The 18,854-nt window shown below is 46.0% G+C and overlaps 1 protein-coding gene across 1 annotated transcript in view; it reads left to right on the top strand.

Annotated features, from left to right (window-relative positions):
* Window positions 1-18,854, top strand: part of GNB5 (G protein subunit beta 5) — a 63,505-nt gene that overhangs the window by 31,880 nt on the left and 12,771 nt on the right. Inside the window, exons 4-7 of the mRNA XM_012442197.3 lie at window positions 2,753-2,889; window positions 7,219-7,260; window positions 9,963-10,039; window positions 16,032-16,164. Of these exons, the coding sequence (XP_012297620.1) occupies window positions 2,753-2,889; window positions 7,219-7,260; window positions 9,963-10,039; window positions 16,032-16,164 (389 nt within the window). The remainder of the gene's footprint in view (window positions 1-2,752; window positions 2,890-7,218; window positions 7,261-9,962; window positions 10,040-16,031; window positions 16,165-18,854) is intronic.

The following is an 18,854-nucleotide window of genomic DNA, read 5'->3' as shown; positions in this document are numbered from 1 at the left end:
TTTTTAAACCTCATTTGATGTATTTTGTAAAGAATGTATCTGTAAAAGACGAATGTGCTGTTTGTGGTATTAAATAATGCAGTGTTTTAGCAGAAGCAATAGCATAATAATTGAACATTCATGTAGCACTTTATAGTTTAGCAAGGTTTTTTTTGAGTTTGTTGTTGTTGTTGTTGTTGTTGTTGTTTTGAGACAGGGTCTGGCTCTGTCACCCAGGCTGGAGTGCAGTGGTGCGATCTCAGCTCACTGCAACCTCTGTCCCCAGGCTTAAGCAGTTCTCCCACCTTGGCCACCCAAGTAGCTGGGATCATAGACGCATGCCACCACACCCAGCCAAGTTTTTGTATTTTGGGTAGAGACAGGTTTTTACCATGTTGCCTAGGCTGGTCTCAGACTTCTGAGCTCCAGCAATTCACCCACCGTGGCCTCCCGAAGTGCTGGGATTACATGCGTGAACCACTGCACCTGGCTTAGTTTAGCAAGTATTTTTACAGTTTGGGATTTCACAAAGATTTTTAGCCTATGCTCAACTTTGCTCTTTTATCACAAAGAACTGAGGCAACTAAAAGGAACTAAACCTTCTTGGAGAAGTGGCTGATTTTAGGGTAAGGACAGGGAAAGAACACTGGAAGCTTGGATTGAGAAGTGCTCACGCTGTGAGGGGATGTGTCAGAAGGTCACAGGAGCCTGCTTGATGGATGGAGCTCTCCGAAGATCAAAGTCAATAGTATTAGTAATGCATGACAACCTCTTGAATAAAGTAAGAACCCATGAGTCCCTGCTAATGTAAATGAAGGAATAAATAAATAACTGGGAGAGGAGGCAAAACTCCTTAGAAAGTCAACTAATGAATGCAGAGGGAAGGATGGACTGAGAAACATCACCACTTGCCGGCCATCATCACAATAACTCATCCAGGCCAGAATTATTAGTGGTATTAAAATAAGGCTGTTGAGGTTTGAGGGGTAACACAGTGTTTACGTAGTCTCAGAGTACCTCCCCAGCAAGACACTTCTCATTGCAAAAGATAAAATGGTAACTCCCCAGTGGAGAGACCTGGCAGGTGCCACCTTAACCAGATGGTCCCCGGTGACCACACCAGCAGTGGGACTCGTGTGCTCAGGTGGGATGCAGTGACATTAGCTCAGCACCACATCTCTGTGTCCAAGAAGGAACCAAATAACTGGAGGCTAAAAAACATGGCAACTGAATGCAACCTATGACCACGATTTTCTTTTGCTGTGAAGGTTATTATTTGGACAGTAGGCAGTATCTCAATAAGTCTGTAGATTAGTGTTGTTTTAGCATTAACATTCTAATTTTGATCATTACGCTCTGGTTATTTAAGAGTTCTTTGTTTTTAGGACATATACACTGAGGCGTTTTGGGGAGGGAAGGATGAGAGGAAAGATTTCCCAGGAAGGGACGCTGCTGTCATAGGACCCAGACCACAGAGTCAGCCCCTCTCAGCGCAGGCTTCCTGTTGAAGGGAAATGGGCCACGGCCCCATCAAGCCTCGGCAGCTCCCTGGGAAGACATGAGGGGCAGCTGCCTTGCCTCTTCCCACCCTGTTCCTCTGTCTGTTTGCCTAGGCTGTTCCCTCTGAGGTTTGAGGGGTAACACAGTGCCCTTTTCCCTCCTCCCCACCTGCCTGGAGAAAGGCCAGCTGAGGTAAGGAAGGAGATGTAGATGGAGAGTTCAGAGCTCTGGCTTCTCTTTCTCAACTCCACAACCATCAACAAGAGAGAAAAGTAGGGCTGGCCATGGGATCCCTGCAGACCTCAGCGTCCTCCCCAGCATGATGAAGGGCCTGGACCAGCTGGTCTTTGTAGCTTTCCAGCCACTTCCTACAAACTTGTCTCTCTCAGACTCATCAGGCTCAGCCTCTCTACAAGCCCCTAGAAAGCTCTCCCTTGGCCTCAGGAAAGAAGCTGTAGTCCCAGCCCTGAGAGACTAACTTTTGGATCTCCTTTCTGGTATAGGTGGTGCTATGAATGGGTCGTGTGTTCAGACTTTTAGGATGTTGCATTGATCTCCGTGGACACTAAGTTTTTCAGTAAACTCACAGGTGTGCAGTTTGGAGACAGCATGCTTGGCAGTTTGCTGGTTCGTTCTTTCCTGCGGCAGGTGTGTGAGGCACCTGCCATGGCCAGGTCAGTGCTAGGCACAGAGAGGCAGCTAGACACAGTCAGCTCTGAAGCCTTGGGGTATACCTTATAGTCTTGATGGGACAGTTTTGTAAAGTCAGTTTTCCTTGTGATGAGAGAGTGGTAGGCAGGAGAACCAGAAGCCCCAGCCTGGTTCACTGTCGGTTGTATGAACTTGTCTTAGCCAAATAACCTCTGTGAGTCTCAGTTTCCTCAGCTGCTAGACGGGCATAGCAGTCTCACTCTGTTGCCTGTCCTGCCTTCCTCTCAGAGCTGGGGCCTTAAATGGAAGAATTTTATGTAGTGCTTTACCAATATTCGGTCTTGTTGTTAATCCCTCAACATGCATAGATAAAAGTGCTTTGAAAAATATAGTCTTAAACACAAAGAGAGAATGGCAGTGTTGTCTCTATCCTCTACTGATCTTAAAAGAAGGAGTACTACTAGGATGTAATTGTGATGAATCAGAGAATCACGCTGGGTCTTGTTGTGGAGGAAACCCATGGGGCTGCCTCCCTCTGCGGAGCCCGTGTCTGTGCTGTGCCAGCCGAAAGCCCAAAACCTGGTCCTTAGCAAGGGGACTGACTATGGCCTTGTCCTTCCAGTGCACCAGGTGGCAGAGCGGGTGGAGGCCCTGGGACAGTTTGTCATGAAGACCAGAAGGACCCTCAAAGGCCATGGGAACAAAGTCCTGTGCATGGACTGGTGCAAGGATAAGAGGAGGATTGTGAGCTCGTCACAGGTATGTCGCACCTGCTGCATAACGGGTGAGCCGGTTTTGGATTTTATAGCTAAGGGGGAGGAGAGCTGTCCCTTTCCAAAAGCCCTTTTCTGATCTTTGTGACTTTGCTCATTCTCCAAAGGATGTGACTTAGCATAAAGAACTCTCTTGCATACTGTAGAACTTCACTAATTTGGGTAGATTTGAAGTTCGTACTGGTTGAAACAGTGTAGACTATATTTAATATGATGAACCATTGAAAATAATTTCTTCCTTTGAAAATAATTTCTCTCTTATTTGTAAATAAAACCATTTTAAAATAGTTGTTGTTTTTTTTCCCCCAAATTGAGGGCATAAGATTCCATCAATGACTTTCTGTCACTTTAAGGAGTTTAGCAATTCTTATGTCTTAAAGAACAATGTTAAGATACACATCTTGGGCCTGGCACAGTGACTCACGCCTCTAATCCCAGCACTTTGGAAGGCTGAGGTGGGCGGATCACCTGAGGTCGGGAATTCAAAACCAGCCTGAGCAACATGAAGAAACTCCATCTCTAGTAATAATACAAAATTAGCCAGGCATGGTGACACATGCCTGTAATTCCAGCTACTTGAGAAACTGAGGCAGAAGAATTGCTTGAACCCGGAGGCAGAGGTTGCGGTGAGCCGAGATCGCCCTGTTGCATTCTAGCCTGAGCGACAAGAGTGAAACTCTGTCTCAAAAAAAAAAAACCAAAAAAACCCCACGATACATATCTTGTAAAATACAGTTTTTAAAATCATATCATTTACACAGTTTATTTTATATATTAGTTCTCTATTACTCCAAAAAAATCAAAATTTAGCAGTTGAATTGTCTTGCATGGTTTCTGAGAGTCAGGCATCTGGGAGTGCCTCCACTGGCTTGTTCAGGCTCAGGTGGTTTATGAGGTTGTGTGAAGGTGCTGGTTGGGGCCACGGTTGTCCGACGGCTGGACTAAGGTGGAGACTGACTTCCAGGGTGCCTTGTTCACATGGCTCTTGGCTGGAGGCCTCAGTTCCTCACCACTGGACTTGCTCACAACATGGTACCTGGCCTCTTCCAGAGCAAGTGATCCACAAGGGGGCAGAAGCAGAGCCATGCCATATTTCATGAGCTGGCCTCGGAGGTGACAATCCATTGCTTTTGTTATATTCTGTTGGTCACATAGAACAACCCTGATATAAAGAGGAAAGAGACTACATAGAAAAGTGTGACTGTCAAGAGGCTGGAATGATTTGGGACTCACTTGGAATCTGGATCTCACAGCTTAGTACTTTTGATGTCTCTTTATGTAACGTGTATTGAACATAAAGCTATAAGCTGAAGTCACATGAGATACTCTGTAGGTTGATTATGGTGGTTCATGCCTATAACCCCAGAACTTTGGGAGGCCAAGGTGGGAGGATCACTTGAGTCCAGGAGTTCGAGACCATCCTGGGAAATATGGTGAGACCTCATCTTTACAAAAATAGAAATAAAAAATTACCTGGGCATGGTGGTGTGTGCCTGTAGTGCCAGCTACTTGGGAGGCTGAGGTGGGAGGAGCATCATTTGGGTGTAGGAGGTCAAGGCTGCAGTGACCTGAGATTATGCCACTGCCCTCCAGTCTGGGTGACAAAGAGACCGTGTCTCAAAAATAGAGATTTGGCTGGGCATGGTGGCTCATGCCTGTAATACCAGCACTTCGGGAGGCTGAGGCAGGTGGATCACCTGAGGTTAGGAGTTCAAGATCAGCCTGGCCAACATGGTGAACCCCATCTCTACTAAAAATACAAAAATCAGCCAGGCGTGGTGGCAAGCGCCTATAATCCCAGCTACTCATGAGGCTGAGGCAGGAGAATTGCTTGAACCTGGGAGGCAGAGGTTACAGTGAGCTGAAATCGAGCCACTGCACTCCAGCCTGGGCAACAGAGTGAGACTCCATCTCAAAAAAAAAAAAGAGAGAGAGATTCTATAAATCATATTTTTATGATCAGCATAGGTTTCTCCCAACCCCTCAGTTTTTCCAAAAGTAGGTTGGTTTGGTTTTTTTTATAACCCTTGTAAAACTGGATATACTCTAGATAATCCACAAGCTGAAACGTCTGTGTCAGTTTTGTGTTTGATAGGACAAATGTTATTACTCTTCTGAATTACCTACAGATCTAGTATGTCACATTGCACTTGCTTTTTTTATTAAGATAAAAATTAATTTATCACTTACATACTCTACCACGTTACAGAAACACTGGACAATAAAACAGATAAAAAGCTTTTACTCCCACCATCCTGTCACAACCATTTTTTTTCTTTCTCTTTTCTTTTTTGTTTTCTCAAGATGAGATCTCACTCTGTCACCCAGGCTGGAGTGCACTCACTTCAGCTTTGACCTCCCAGGCTCGAGTGATCTTCCTGCCTCAGCCTCTCAAAGTACTGGGATTATAGATGTGAGCCACCTTGCCCTGCCCATTATTATTATTTTAGAGCACTTCTTTCTAGTCTTTTTCTTTTCAAGAGCTTATTCTTACAAGGTGCTTATCAGGATATCCATGTTGCTCTCTAGCCATTTGACTTCTTAAATCCTGACAAGGTAAGGCTGTGTTGGGTTTTCTGTCACTTACATACTGCTGTTGGGAGGGAGGACCTTCAGCAGGTCTGGAGATGCCCTGTCCATCCTGTTCTGCGCCAGAGCAGGAAGAGGTGAATGTGCATGTGGGGAAGAAGCTGAAAAGCAGGAAGTCTCTGGAACAGACTTGGGCTCATCAGTGGCCTTCCCGCTTAGATGCAGGAGAGTAATCACCCAGCCATGTTGGATTAGGGCTTGGGGGGTAGAGACACATTCTCTTTGGGTATATAGGCCCCTGCACATAAGTCTGTGCTCACCGAGGAGATCACACTTAGTTTAATGAGACCCCAGAGCACACAGTGGGTGGCACCACACAGGGAGTCCAGAGCACACACAGGGGGATAGGCAGGTAGTGAGGTGGAAGAAGCCCCTAACATGGTTGCTGATGTGGGCAATGCATGGAACCAGTCCCCAGCCATCAGGGGCTCCAGGTGTGGAGGACCCCATGGTACAGGCGTGTGGCCCCGCTCCAGTTTCTGTGCTAAAGGCTTACCAAATCCACCCTACACATTTTATGCAGCTGTTTAGGCAGAAATTAGACCAGAAGAATCAATGTGTCTTGGAATCTCAAAAGCCCCCCGAACCACCAACTTTGACCTTGCTTCAGGGTCCGTCTGCCTCGCACGGTGTTAACACAGAAATCTTCCATCAGATCATGCAAAGCAAGCGGCTGTGTCACTTCAGATCCAACCTTGCTTCTGCTCTTAAGTGGTGTTTTCCATCCTTATCTCTGCCACTTCATTGACCAAAATTTGGCCCCAAATGGCTTGAGTGATTAAAAGATCAAGCCTGCCATAGAGGCTGTAGATTTCCCATCCCTGAAGATCCTGTCGTTTTCCACTGTCTGCCCAGCAACCTGCATGCCACAGTCTGGTCAGAGGGCTGCTTTGCAGGGACCAGGGTTCACATAGATTTACCTCTTATGGGTTTTCATTATGAATAGATGATGCTGTAGTCACAACCCACACCCATGGGAGGCCGAAACCGAGTTACAGTGAAAGGGACAGCATTCTCTCTGGCAGGGCTGGCCCTGCATTCACCCTGGCAGTGAGTGCTGTCTGCTTACTGAACAGCTGCCCACAGGGGTTCCCACCATGATAGGTGCATATCTCACGTTGTTCTTAGCGTAGCTGTGAAATGTCAGAGCTGGAGCTGTGACATCTGTGAGCACCTGAGGAATTAGACTGATCTCAGCCCCACACAGCCCCCTCTGCAGCTGTCCCTGGTGGAGAAATGGACAGAGAATGCGGAGGGGGCTTCCTAGATGGTGCCGCAGGGACCATGGACTGCAAAGCAAATGGGAGAGAGGACAAAGTGGTGGAGGTGTGTGGGAGAAGAAGATTTATTATTTACCTGTCAGATACCTGAAGGTAGTGTCAGCTTTATCTTTCCCCTGTATAATTTGTTGACATTTAGGGTATGGTGGGTGATGATACTGTACTAACAATTTGTGTGTAGTTTATAAATGGTATGAAAGAAGTGTCTGTGTGCTGTTGTCTGTATTTGTGTCTTTCCAAGGAATGTAAGGTTGAGAACTGATCCTTTGGCTCCGCTGGAATGCCCAGCCCCTCTCACGCTCACTCCACTTTATTTCATGGATAGGTTGGGGGCCTTGATTATCCAGATCCTCATTCTGGCTTTCCATTTCACGCTGCCCTGCTGGACACAGCTTTTATGAGGAATTCTCAGCAGTGATCTGAACTGTTTGCTCTTCTCCCTCCAGGATGGGAAGGTGATCGTGTGGGATTCCTTCACCACGAACAAGGTGAGGCATTGTTCCCAGCCACATTAGGTGCTTCAGAATCCCAGCCAGAATTCCAGAATCTGGTCCAGCTGCCTGGCCCTGTCCTGATTTCTCTCCATGTATCACTGCAAGCAGTTGCCTCCAGGGATGGACACTCCAAGAAGGCCCATCCATGTTTGAACAGCTCAGCCAGCCCATTGCAGCATTTATTCCCCTCTCGCCCCAAGCGGAGCCTTAGAACCATCATAGGGGCTGCCAGTACTAACATGGGAATGGGCAGAGCATGGAAAACTTGCATCCACATGTGCAACTGCATGTATTATTTGTCTTCTGAGTGATAAGAGGCACCAAATTTCTCTATTCTTTCTCCACTCTGTTTGACCAGACTCCGGAGTCCTGTGGAATGAACACATGGAGGGTGGGAAAGATGAGGCTGCAATGGGACTGAGCAGAGCTGCCCAGTGATGCAGGCTGATCCTTTGCAAATCTGGGCTGAGCATGCACAGCTCAACTTAGATTTAAATTTTGGCTCTTAACGAAAGATGAAGACCAAAACCTATGTGTAGGTATGCTGGCACACCTGCATTGCATTGGCATTTACAATAAAGAGTTGTGTATTAAATATGAATTCCTGGCTGGGCACGGGGGCTCATGCTTGTAATCCCAGCACTTTAGGAGGCCGAGACGGGTGGATCACAAGGTCAGGCATTCGAGACCAGCCTGGCCAAGGTGGTGAAACCCTGTCTCTACTAAAAAATATGCAAACAAATTAGCTGGGCATGGTGGCGTGCACCTGTAGTACCAGCTACTCAGGAGGCTGAGGCAGGAGAGTTGCTTGAACCCAGGAGATGGAGGTTGCAGTGAGCCGAGATCCCACCACTGCACTCCAGCCTGGATGACAGAAGGAGACTCTGCCCAAATAAATAAATAATTAATTAAAAATAAAAATAAAAATAAGTAAATAAATATGAATTCCTATATTTATTTAGAAAGTAAGTCTTCCTTTATGCTATGTAAAATCATGAGACCTGTCTCTGTCACAAAGTGAACTGCAACCATATTCTGCATTGTTGAATGTGTTTAGTCAGTGTCCTGGGAAGCAACTGGTACATGACCTGGTCAAGTGAGGGGCCAGAACCATTTTGTAGAGTCAAGTCCCCAATGGTCAGTCCCCTGGGGAATAATAAAAGTGACAAGTTAACCATTTGCACAGGGCTTTGCTATCAGTGCCTAGCTCCTTGGAAGCCTCCATCTCTCCCAGTACTTCCCAGCATCTTCTGGACTATGCGGGGGTGTAGTTGCTTCTTTTTACACCTCATCATGGCATAGAGCACAGACTGATTTCTGGAGAGCTGGGGTGCCACTTGTGGCCTGTGGCAGGGAATTACTTGTGAGGAAACGGGCCTGGGATACTCTTCGCCGAAAGTGGCTACCTCAGCTCGTTCTCTGGAGAGTAGTGGATTATTCTTGGCCTCTGAAAGCCTACAAAACTGTTACTGACAATAGGATTTGGGCAAACAGTATTGGGGCCTGTGTTTCCCCACAAAAACACGTATAATTATATCTGAAAAGAAGACCAGCACTTGGATGTACATTGGAAGCATTAAACACTAAGCACGTCCATCCCTGGCTGCTGGCTGGCTGAGTCACCCCATCCTCCTGACTGCAGATATGCGAACAACAAAGGCATATTTCCCACACTTCTGAGCCTGAGGTCTTATTCCCACAGGAGACATGGACCCTGGTCCTGGTTCCACCACTAGCAAGATGTGCGGCTGCATGCAGGCCAGCCGCTTGTGCCACGGTGGTTCTCATGCTTCCTCTGTGAAGCCAGGAGCCAGGGACCGTCATGCTTAGTTCTTAATGTTTCCAGTTTACCAGTTCTCATTTAAACATGAGCACAACCCAAGATTACCCTCCCCTCCCCCCACCTGTTCATACCTTCCCTGGGATAGTTTAGGACCCATAGTGGACACAGGCTCTTGCAGACTCACAAGTAAACGAACTGACAGTACATATATAAAAAGTCATTCCAGAGTATATTTTGAAAATGGACATCAGAGTAAACAAGGAAAAGTCTATATCTGAAAGGAGATTTGGGCATACCTTTCAAAGAAAAGGGGCCCTGGTAAGCAGATGAACAAAGGGAGTATAACATTAAGAAGGAAGTAAAACATGAATGGTTTTTTTGGTTTTGTTTTGCTTTTGCTAGTTGAGCTTTTTAACTTTTAGAATATGTGACATAAAGTTGATTATGAGAGTCCCCTCAGAAGTCTTGAGACTATCTTTACCCTACACCACTTCCCTTTGAAACTATAATGTAATTCAGTGGGAATTGGATGATTTTATTTTGTAAAATTTAAACATTAAGATTTTTGTGGTCGGGCACATGGGCTCATTCCTGTAATCCCAGTACTTTGGGAGGCCTAGGCTAGTGGATCACTTGAGGTCAGGAGTTTGAGAGCAGCCTGGCCAACATGGTGAAACCCTGTCTCTACTGAAAAAATACAAAAATTAACTGGGCATGATGGTACACGTCTATAACCCCAGCTACTCAGGAGGCTGAGGCAGGAGAATTGCTTGAACCCAGGAGGCGAATGTTGGAGTGAGTTGAGATGGCGCCACTGTACTCCAGAATAGGCAACGGAGCAAGACTCTGTCTCAAAAAAAGAAAAAGGTTTTTGTGTGGAAGTGCTGGTTGTTCATTCTGTGCTGTGTTTCAGGAGCACGCGGTCACTATGCCCTGCACGTGGGTGATGGCATGTGCTTATGCCCCATCGGGATGTGCCATTGCTTGTGGGTAAGTTGGAGCCACAGCAGCTTTTCAGATTTTGTGTTAACCATAAAATACTGTTGCCTTGGCAAAAACAAGTAAACAAACAGGAATTCACAGTTTTTGTTTTTTACTTGTTAAGCAGTATGCTAAATCCTTCCCTGAACTTGGTCAAAGAAGAAACCATAAGCCAGCACAGTGGTGCCCACTTGTAATCCCAGCCACTTGGGAGGCTGAGGTGGAAGGCTCCCTTGAGCCTGGGAGTTCAAGTCCAGCCTGGCAATGTAGCAAGACCCCATCTCTTAAAAAAAAAAAGAACCATAAACTCTCTTTCATAATTATTTTCATCACAAGTTGACAGTAGTTACATTTCAGGCCTATCTCCTGCTCTCTCAGATGCTTTTGGCAGAGCTATAAACTTTAAAAACAGTTTTGGAAAGCAAGTTGATAATGTCTCTTAGAAGCCTTGAAAAGCTGATAGCCTTTCATCTGGTGACTCCACATCCAGCAACTCATTTGAAGAGACTGATCCAAAACATAGAAAAGCCATATGGACAAAGACATTAATTGTAGTATTTTTAAAAATAAAGCAAAAAACACCAGGCATGGTGCTCTCGTTTGTAATCCCAGCACTTTGGGAGGCAGAGGCAGGAGGATCACTTGAGCCCAGGAGTTTGAGACCAGCCTGGGCGATGTAGTAATACCTTGTCTATACAAAAAAAAGAAGTTTCTAATTAGCTGCATGTGGTGGTATGCACCTGTAGTCCCAGCTGTTCTGGAAGCTGAGGTGGGAGAACTGCTTGAGCCTGAGAGGTTGAGGCTGCAGTGAGCTGTGATCATGCTACTGCACTCCAGCCTGAGTGACAGAGTGAGACGCTGTCTCAAAAATAAAAGCAAAAAAAAAAGAAACAAAAACAACATTCCCATCAAAGAAAACTTAAGTGAATTGTGGTATTTGAAATGAATAGAATATCATACAGCGATTAAAAAGGAAAATCCCCAATTACGCTATGTGAAAAAGTCATTAAGATTACTAGGAAGAGTGCGCCTTATTCTCTATTCTCCTGGAGCTCAGTTTAGCAGGGTTGGCAATGAGAACTGAAATCAACATAATTCCCTGTCTGTGTTGAACAATTCTGAGACCATTCAAAATATTTCTGCCACAGCATCTCAGCCATGTTTTAAAAAGGCATATTATAAAGGCTGCGAGGAACTATACCAAATAAAATAGTAGTTCTTTCTGGATGATAGGACTATGGGAATTTTTCTCTTTATAATCAGCAAGAAAGAATTTTATTTTAAAGAGGAAAAGCCAGAGTCTCCAAGCAAACATTTTGGAGCCCTCTCTAGCTAGTCACACCAACCATCTTCTCCCGTGTCCCCTCCCTTTGGATGGCTGCCTTGAGGGCATATTCTCACTCTCCTTCCAGTGACCAAGATCACATGTCCCTTTGGAGCCCATGTTCACATATGTATATTTTACTTTTTTCTTTTTTGAGATGGAGTATCATTATGTTGCCTAGGCTGGAGTGCAGTGACACAATCTTGGCTCACTGCAATCTCTGCCCTGTTGGTTCAAGCAGTTCTCCTGCCTCAGCCTCCTGAGTAGCTGAGACTACAGGCATGCACCATATGACTGGCTGATTTTTTTTTAGTAGAGAGGGGGTTTTGCCATGTTGGTCAGGGTAATCTCAAACTCCTCACCTCAAGTGATCCACCCACCTTGGCCTCCCAAAGTGCTGGGATTGCATGTGTGAGCCATTACACCTGGCCCATATTTTTTAATTTGTAGAACAGCTCAAAAGTGGATTGTGTCTCCACTTTACAGATAGATGCCAGTATTCATATAAAATTTATTACCGTATACTTCCTAAAAGGATAAGAGGTGCTATAATAAAAGACAGATATATATGTATATAAACATACATATTTATGTGTGTGTGTGTGTGTGTGTGTGTGTGTATATCTATTTATTTAGAGAAAGCAAGCAAGGGAGAAATAGGCCACAATTATAAGGTTGGTGCAAAGGAGTTTAGCCAACTACAGTTAGAAGGCACAGTTCCAGCATTGCCCCTTTCTGGCTACAAATTTGTGGGTCCCCACAACCTCAGGAATTCACTAGAACTCGCCAAACTCATGAAAGTACTTACTACCATAGTTTTATTACAGTGGAAAGATACAAATTAGAAACAGCCAAAGGAAGAGCCCCATGGGGCAGAAACCAGGAGGCATCTAGACACAGAGCTGCCAGTCATCGCCTCCCTGGAGCAGTGACTGACGGCATTGCTCCCCCCCGCCATAGTGTGTGACAATACATGCAGAGTACTGCCAGCTGGGGAAGCTCCCCTGAGCCTTAGGTGTCCAGAGGTTTTACTGGGGGCTTGACCACACTCTGCCTGCATGGTTCACCTTTATTCTCAGGTCTCGCTAGAAGTTCAGCGAATACTTTTAGTCTCAAGTTCCTCTGGAGATCAGACCTGTTATGATGCATCCCAAAGCCCCCATCATAAATCACATTATTAAACTGGTAGCCAAAGCCCCCAAGCAAACCAAGCCACTCTTACCAGGCAGGACATTCCAGGGGCCCAGAGATCACTTCCAAGTAGCTGAGGGCAAAGCCAGACCTCTGTTGCCGTCACTTCTTCACTACTCAGTAGGAATCGTAAGTTCTCCACATTTGTTTAAATCCTAAGGTAATATGTTTCTAATTGGGCACTAATTTTAGCAGATGCATGGAGCTGGATGTGTTACATAATCCCTCAGTGTCCAATATTGAAATATTAGATATCTAGTTCTAAATTACAGAGGGAATATGTTGGGTACATATTCACTTCTGTAGTACATAGTGAATATGATGACAGTGAACAGTGTCTTCAGCAGTAGTTTAGGAAATGATGCTGTGGCATCTTATTTTTACCCTCACTAAATGGAATGCAGCAGCAGAATTCCCATGAGGGCAGGGGGATGGAAGGAAGACAGCATTCTTACCAGGCCCAGGTAGATAGCTTCCTGGTGACTTATCTTGGTGCAGAAACGGAGTTCAGAGTGGAGGGATGGCTGGAGCCCTGATCTTGTCATCTCTGTTTCCCACCCTGGCATGCGGGAGGTGGTAGTACCTTCCCCGTCTGCCTCACTGGCTGTTACGAGAGCCAAAGTAAAGGAAGTTCAAGGTATGAACATTGTCAAGGCATTTTTTTTTTAAGATGGAGTCATGCTCTGTCACTCAGGCTGGAGTGCAGTGGCGTGACCTCAGCTCACTGCAACCTCCACCCGCTGGGTTCAAGCAATTCTCCTGCCTCAGCCTCCCGAGTAGCTGGGACCACAGGTGCACACCACCATGCCCAGCTAATTTTTTGTTTTTTAATAGAGACGGGGTTTCACCATGTTAGCCAGGGTGGTCTCAATCTCCTGCCCTCGTGAGCTGCCCGCCTCAGCCTCCCAAAGTGTTAAGATTACAGGCGTGAGCCACCGCACCTGACCTGTGAAGGCATTTTTCAAAATATGGGGGTCCAGTGGATGAGACAGCATCAAAAACTGAACTGGTACTGACTCCTCATCACAGGTTAAAGCACCATCTCCCCTTCACAGACCTTTCTCAAAACTACTAAGAGCAACTGTGAATAATCTGAGTATCTAGTGGTAAGTGTGACATAATGTTTCCCAACCTTGACTGTGTGACATCCCTGCAACTCTCTTATCACACAGACCCACACCAATGCCACATTCTCTAAATGTCATCGTAGGTAATAATGGGGATATTTTTTATCTCAGTGTCCCTGGCTCCTGGGTCTCTCTCTCAGTATTTCCAAACTTGAAAGCTAACCCAAATGGTATTGGCACAATCACCTTACCCTCAAAAACGTATCAATTGATTATATATACAAGTATTTCTTATTTAAGAACCATATCCCTAAGAAGCTTTAATTCAGGTATTGCACACTTACTACAAGCTCCTGTGTGCAAGGCACTGGGCCAGGTGTCATAACAGAATTCAGAGATGAATACGTAACCAAGATCACAACATTAGTTAGGTGCTAAAGCAGAGATTCAACACTGGATGCATCACCCTGCAAAACCTTCCTGCTTCTCATAGCAATGCAGATAGCCCTAAGTAATAAGTATCTCAACAGAGAAATTACTCAGAATGGGGAGGACATATCCCAGCTCAGGGGTCAGGGAGGATCATAGTCCATGGCATGCTTGTCCCTTACCAGAGCCTAAGTGCAAATCATTCTCCTCCACACATTCTTTTGTTTGTTTTGTTTTGAGATAAAGAGTCTTACTCGTGTCACCCTGGAGTGCGGTGGTGCCATCTCGACTCACTGCAACCTCTGCCTCCCAGGTTCAAGCGATTCTCCTGCCTCATCCCCCCAAGTAGCTGGGATTTCAGGTGCATGACACCACACATGGCTAATTTTTGTATTTTTAATAGAGATGGGGTTTCGCCATGTTGGCCAGGCTGGTCTTGAACTCCTGACCTCAGGTGATCTGCCCACCTTGGCCTCCCAAAGTGCTGGGATTACAGGCGTGAGCTACCATGCCCGGCCTCCTCCACACATTCTATAAACAAGTTTGACAAAGCTGAATTCCAATAAGAAACTACCCAAGAACACACCTATGTACCTCCCAAGCAGCTGGAAAAGCAAAAGGAACCCTTGGCTTTCCCATTGCCCCACAAAAAAGTGACCCCATCTTAAATATTGTTGCCTACAAAAAAAAATCAGGGCACCTTAGGGCAAGGCTGAAGTTAGGTCTTTGGCAGGAAAAGAATAAAGTAAGCCTAGGATATTTTCTTGTTCCAGAAAGTATAAAGGAATGTCAAAGACCAATAAGGAAAAATATATATACATATATATACACACACACAATAAACGTATAAATATATATCTATATGTATATATATGTATAAAAAACAGGAGCTGGCTTGAAGATGCCCCAAATTTGGGGTAATTTGAACATCAAATGTAGTAATGATAATAATGGATCATGATACAGTTAAGAAGAAAAACAAATTGATGGGTGTACAGTGATGCTGGGGAGGAGGACTCTTCATTATAGAAAAAGACCAACTAATAAATATGGAAGACACCATCCAAAGTTATCAAAATAAATTACCCTTTTGCACCCCTAAAGGTTTCACCAATCTTGAAAGAGACATGACAAGCTTTCTGACAGGAAGCAGTAAGAAAGAAGTACACAGTAGCACCTTGATATTCTTACTGCCACAATGTTCTACAGTACTTGAATCTAACAATTAAGAAACCATCTGACAAATCCAGCATATGCGACATTCTATAAACTGCACACCTAAGATTTCCTGTCATGAACAACAAACAGTAGGTAGAGTCTGTTTGAGATTAAAAGATCGTAAAAGGACATAACAGCTGAATGCAATGTGTCAGCCTTGGTGGGTCCCTGGATCCTGGGGACAGTCGGGGAAGATTGAATATGACTGGCTTATTAGATGATGTTATGGAGATTTTGTTCTTTTTCTCAAATGTGATAAGGATGTGGTAGATAGATAGGAGAATGTTCTTATTTTTAGGAGATGTAAATTTGCAAATGGAAATGTTTAGAAGGAAAACGTCATATCTGCAGTTTGCAGTTAAATGATTCAGAATTTGCTCCTGCAGATATAACAAAATGTTAAGTCTGTGAATGTAAGGGAAGGGATCTGGGTCTTCAGTATACTATTTTTCTTTCAGTTTTACAGTAGGTTTGAAAATCTTCAAACTGGTCTGGCGTAGTGGCTCACACCTGTAATGCCAGCACTTTGGGAAGCCAGGGGAGGATTTCTTGAGGCTAAGAGTTCAAAACCAACCTGGCCAACATAGCAAGACCCTGTCTCTATTTTAAAAAAAAAAAGAAGGAAAGAAAATCTTCAAACTAAAAGTTGGAGGAAAGGTTACAATATATGATACTGCTAAAGAAAATATGTTGAAAAGTTTATGTGATTGGGAAAGCAGACACGTTCGGTTACTCTGCATTAATCTTTGGTACTTCTCTCTTTCCATCCTAGTGGTTTGGATAATAAGTGTTCTGTGTACCCCTTGACGTTTGACAAAAATGAAAACATGGCTGCCAAAAAGAAGTCTGTTGCTATGCACACCAACTACCTGTCGGCCTGCAGCTTCACCAACTCTGACATGCAGGTAAACAGGTGGTCCCCGCTGTAGGCCAACCTGCCGAGGAGCACTAAAGAGGAGCTGAGAGGAGAGGAAGGTTTCGGCATCTCTCTGAACAAGATGGGTGTGCTCCAGTAGTTTGCTCCAAGAGGAAGCTCCTGTTGTTTCTCATTAGCTATTATTATTTTTAATAACATGAGAAAGTTGGGGGGCTAGTGATTGTTGAAAGAGTTGAGATAAACTGCATGCCATATTGAAAATCCTCCTCTGATTGACTTGGCAAGGGTGGGAGTGGAGCAGGGAACCCCCTGGGGTGGAGGCAGTTACTGTGTCCTGGTCTGAGTGCTGACCTGTGTAAAGCTTCACTGAGCTGTTGGGCTTCAGAGCTGTGCACTGCATGCATCTCACTTTACAGTCTTGTTTTAACAAAGGCAAAAAGAAAGTGCTTCACCATGTTAAATCTTTGCTCTACTTTGAATACACTACAGTGAAAACAACACAGATTTCTTTAGCAAGTGGTGAAAGCACCGCATCGTTTATTTATTCACACTTACTCAGCAAACCTTCTCAGTACCCACCACCCACATTGCCAGATACCACATTGCTGAAAGCTCAGGCTTGGCCCTCAGGGACCTTCATGGAAACCAATAATGGTTGGACAGTGGGGGAACTGGGGAGCTCAGAACAGGAGGGGTTGGTCACAGACTTGCTCCTCTCAGTGAAGAGGGACCCCTGCCACTCCAGGCGGCCACAGAGTGTGAGGGAGTACAGTGGGAGGCAGGCAGCCCTAGAGGTGGCTGGGGCCGGGTCTCAGGGCTCCCTTACTGCCTGAGCCGGACCCTGTAGGTGGTGGGAGCCCTTGCAGGGGTGAGTTCAATTTGAGTTTCTTTGCAGGAGGAGAATGTCTGAGTCAGATTAAAGCCTTCCGTGGTTTACTCTGGCTTTAGTGGATTGATGTCAGGAGGGATGGGGAGGTTAGAGGCAGGGAAGTCAGATGGCTGAATAATTGTTCAGTTGCTGACAGGAGGGATGTTGGGACTTGCAGCATCGCCATTATACACCTGTTGTTTACACCTATTATTTGAGCCTAACCAGGAATCTTGCAGACCTGTTCAGCAGGGGGCGCTGTGGCCACTGGCTGGCTACAGTGGCCAAAACCAGATGTCTTTCGGCCTGAGGCGAACCAAAGCAACAGAAGACATTTAGGCTGGATGAAGGCAGGCTCAGGCAGGCATCTGAAGCCCCTCTGTGGAGACCTATCAGCCTCGCTCTGTGTTGCCACGGGGCAGGGTTGGGGATGAAAGGGGTAACCTGTAGGTTAGAAATTGCTTTCTTTTTCAACAAGCAGCTTAGCGGGAGATAGAGGGAGGTCGAAGCTGGCTACCTCGGCGGGGACGTGGCCTGGGAGGCAGAGGGGATAAAGGGTGGCTCCGGAGGCAGACAGCAGGATTGGATATTGGTTAGATGTCTGCAGGCCTCCTGAGGGAAGTCAAGGCTGGAGTAGGTCCTGTGGACAGCCAGTGGGTGCAACGCCAGCGCAGGAACAGAGTCCCCTCCTCGTAATTTGTTCCTTCACTGCAGAAAAAGAAAAAAATAATAAGTGTTTTTTTTGAGACCGAGTCTCACTCTGTTGCCCAGGCCGGAGTGTAGTGGTGTGATCTCAGCTCACTGCAAGCTCTGCCTCCTGGGTTCAAGCGATTCTCATGCCTCAGCCTCACAAGTAGCTAGGACTACAGGCGTGTGCCACCAGGCCCGGCTAATTTTTGTATTTTTGGTAGAGATGGAGTTTCACCATGTTGGCCAGGATCATCTTGAACTCCTCACTTCAGGTGATCCACCCCCCTTGGCCTCCCAAAGTCCTGGGGAAAAAATGAGATTCTTTAGTGCAAGGCCTAACATATAAGAAAGAGGGAAGAGAAAGAGAAAGGGGGCAAAGGGAGAGGGGCCAGAGCCCATCAGCAGCTGGAAATTGAAGATGTGGTATGGTCAGTGGGTGCATTGCATGCTAGCAGCGTAAGTCCTGATTCCTCTTTTCTTTTCTCACCTGTCAGTAATCACCTGCAAAGGGCTCTCTTGCAGACACTTACACTGCAAGAGCCACTTCCTCCACAGTCTTATCACCTCACCCAGGCCCTGTGGAGCAGCCAGAAGGCGGGGAGTAGGGAGGCTCTGCTCTCAGAGCTTCTCCCTTGCAGGTCCACTCCATCACCGTCAGTACCCAGCTGGCTCCGGGACTCTGTGATGGTGTTCCCTGGGCCTATGAGGGCCCCAAACCCTGAACCCTCACTGCCTTTCTCCCAACCCCAGAAAGGTATGATCAGCCAGAGCCCGGTGCTCACACACCCTGGCAGTGACAAAAAGCAAAACTCCAGCCCTGCCCCCATGTCTTTCCCCAGGCACCCCTGTGTGCCTGTACTCTGTGGCCAGCCTTTGTACTTGTAAGCTATCCAGAGGCTCTTTGGGCCTCTGCCAGAGTTTCCTAAAATATACGTTTGCTCTTCTCATTCTCCTGCCCAGAAGCTTCCAGAGTGCCCTCTTGGCTTCAGGTTGAGTCCCCACCTGTGAACGGGCTCACCTTTCATTTAATGCTGACAGGCTCCCTGGAGTGCCTCCCTCTCCTTCCCTTCCTTTACCTGGCCAGCTCTCCCTCTTCCTTGAAGACCAACTCAAAAGTCACCACACTGGGTTTGGGACCCTCCTGTGTGCTCACCTGGATC

This window comes from Aotus nancymaae, unplaced genomic scaffold (genome assembly GCF_030222135.1).
Source record: "Aotus nancymaae isolate 86718 unplaced genomic scaffold, 86718_ANA_hifiasm-v0.15.2.pri h1tg000062l, whole genome shotgun sequence".
NCBI lineage: Eukaryota > Metazoa > Chordata > Mammalia > Primates > Aotidae > Aotus > Aotus nancymaae.
Note: the sequence above shows the minus strand (reverse complement) of the source record. Positions and strands in the feature narration are given on the sequence as shown.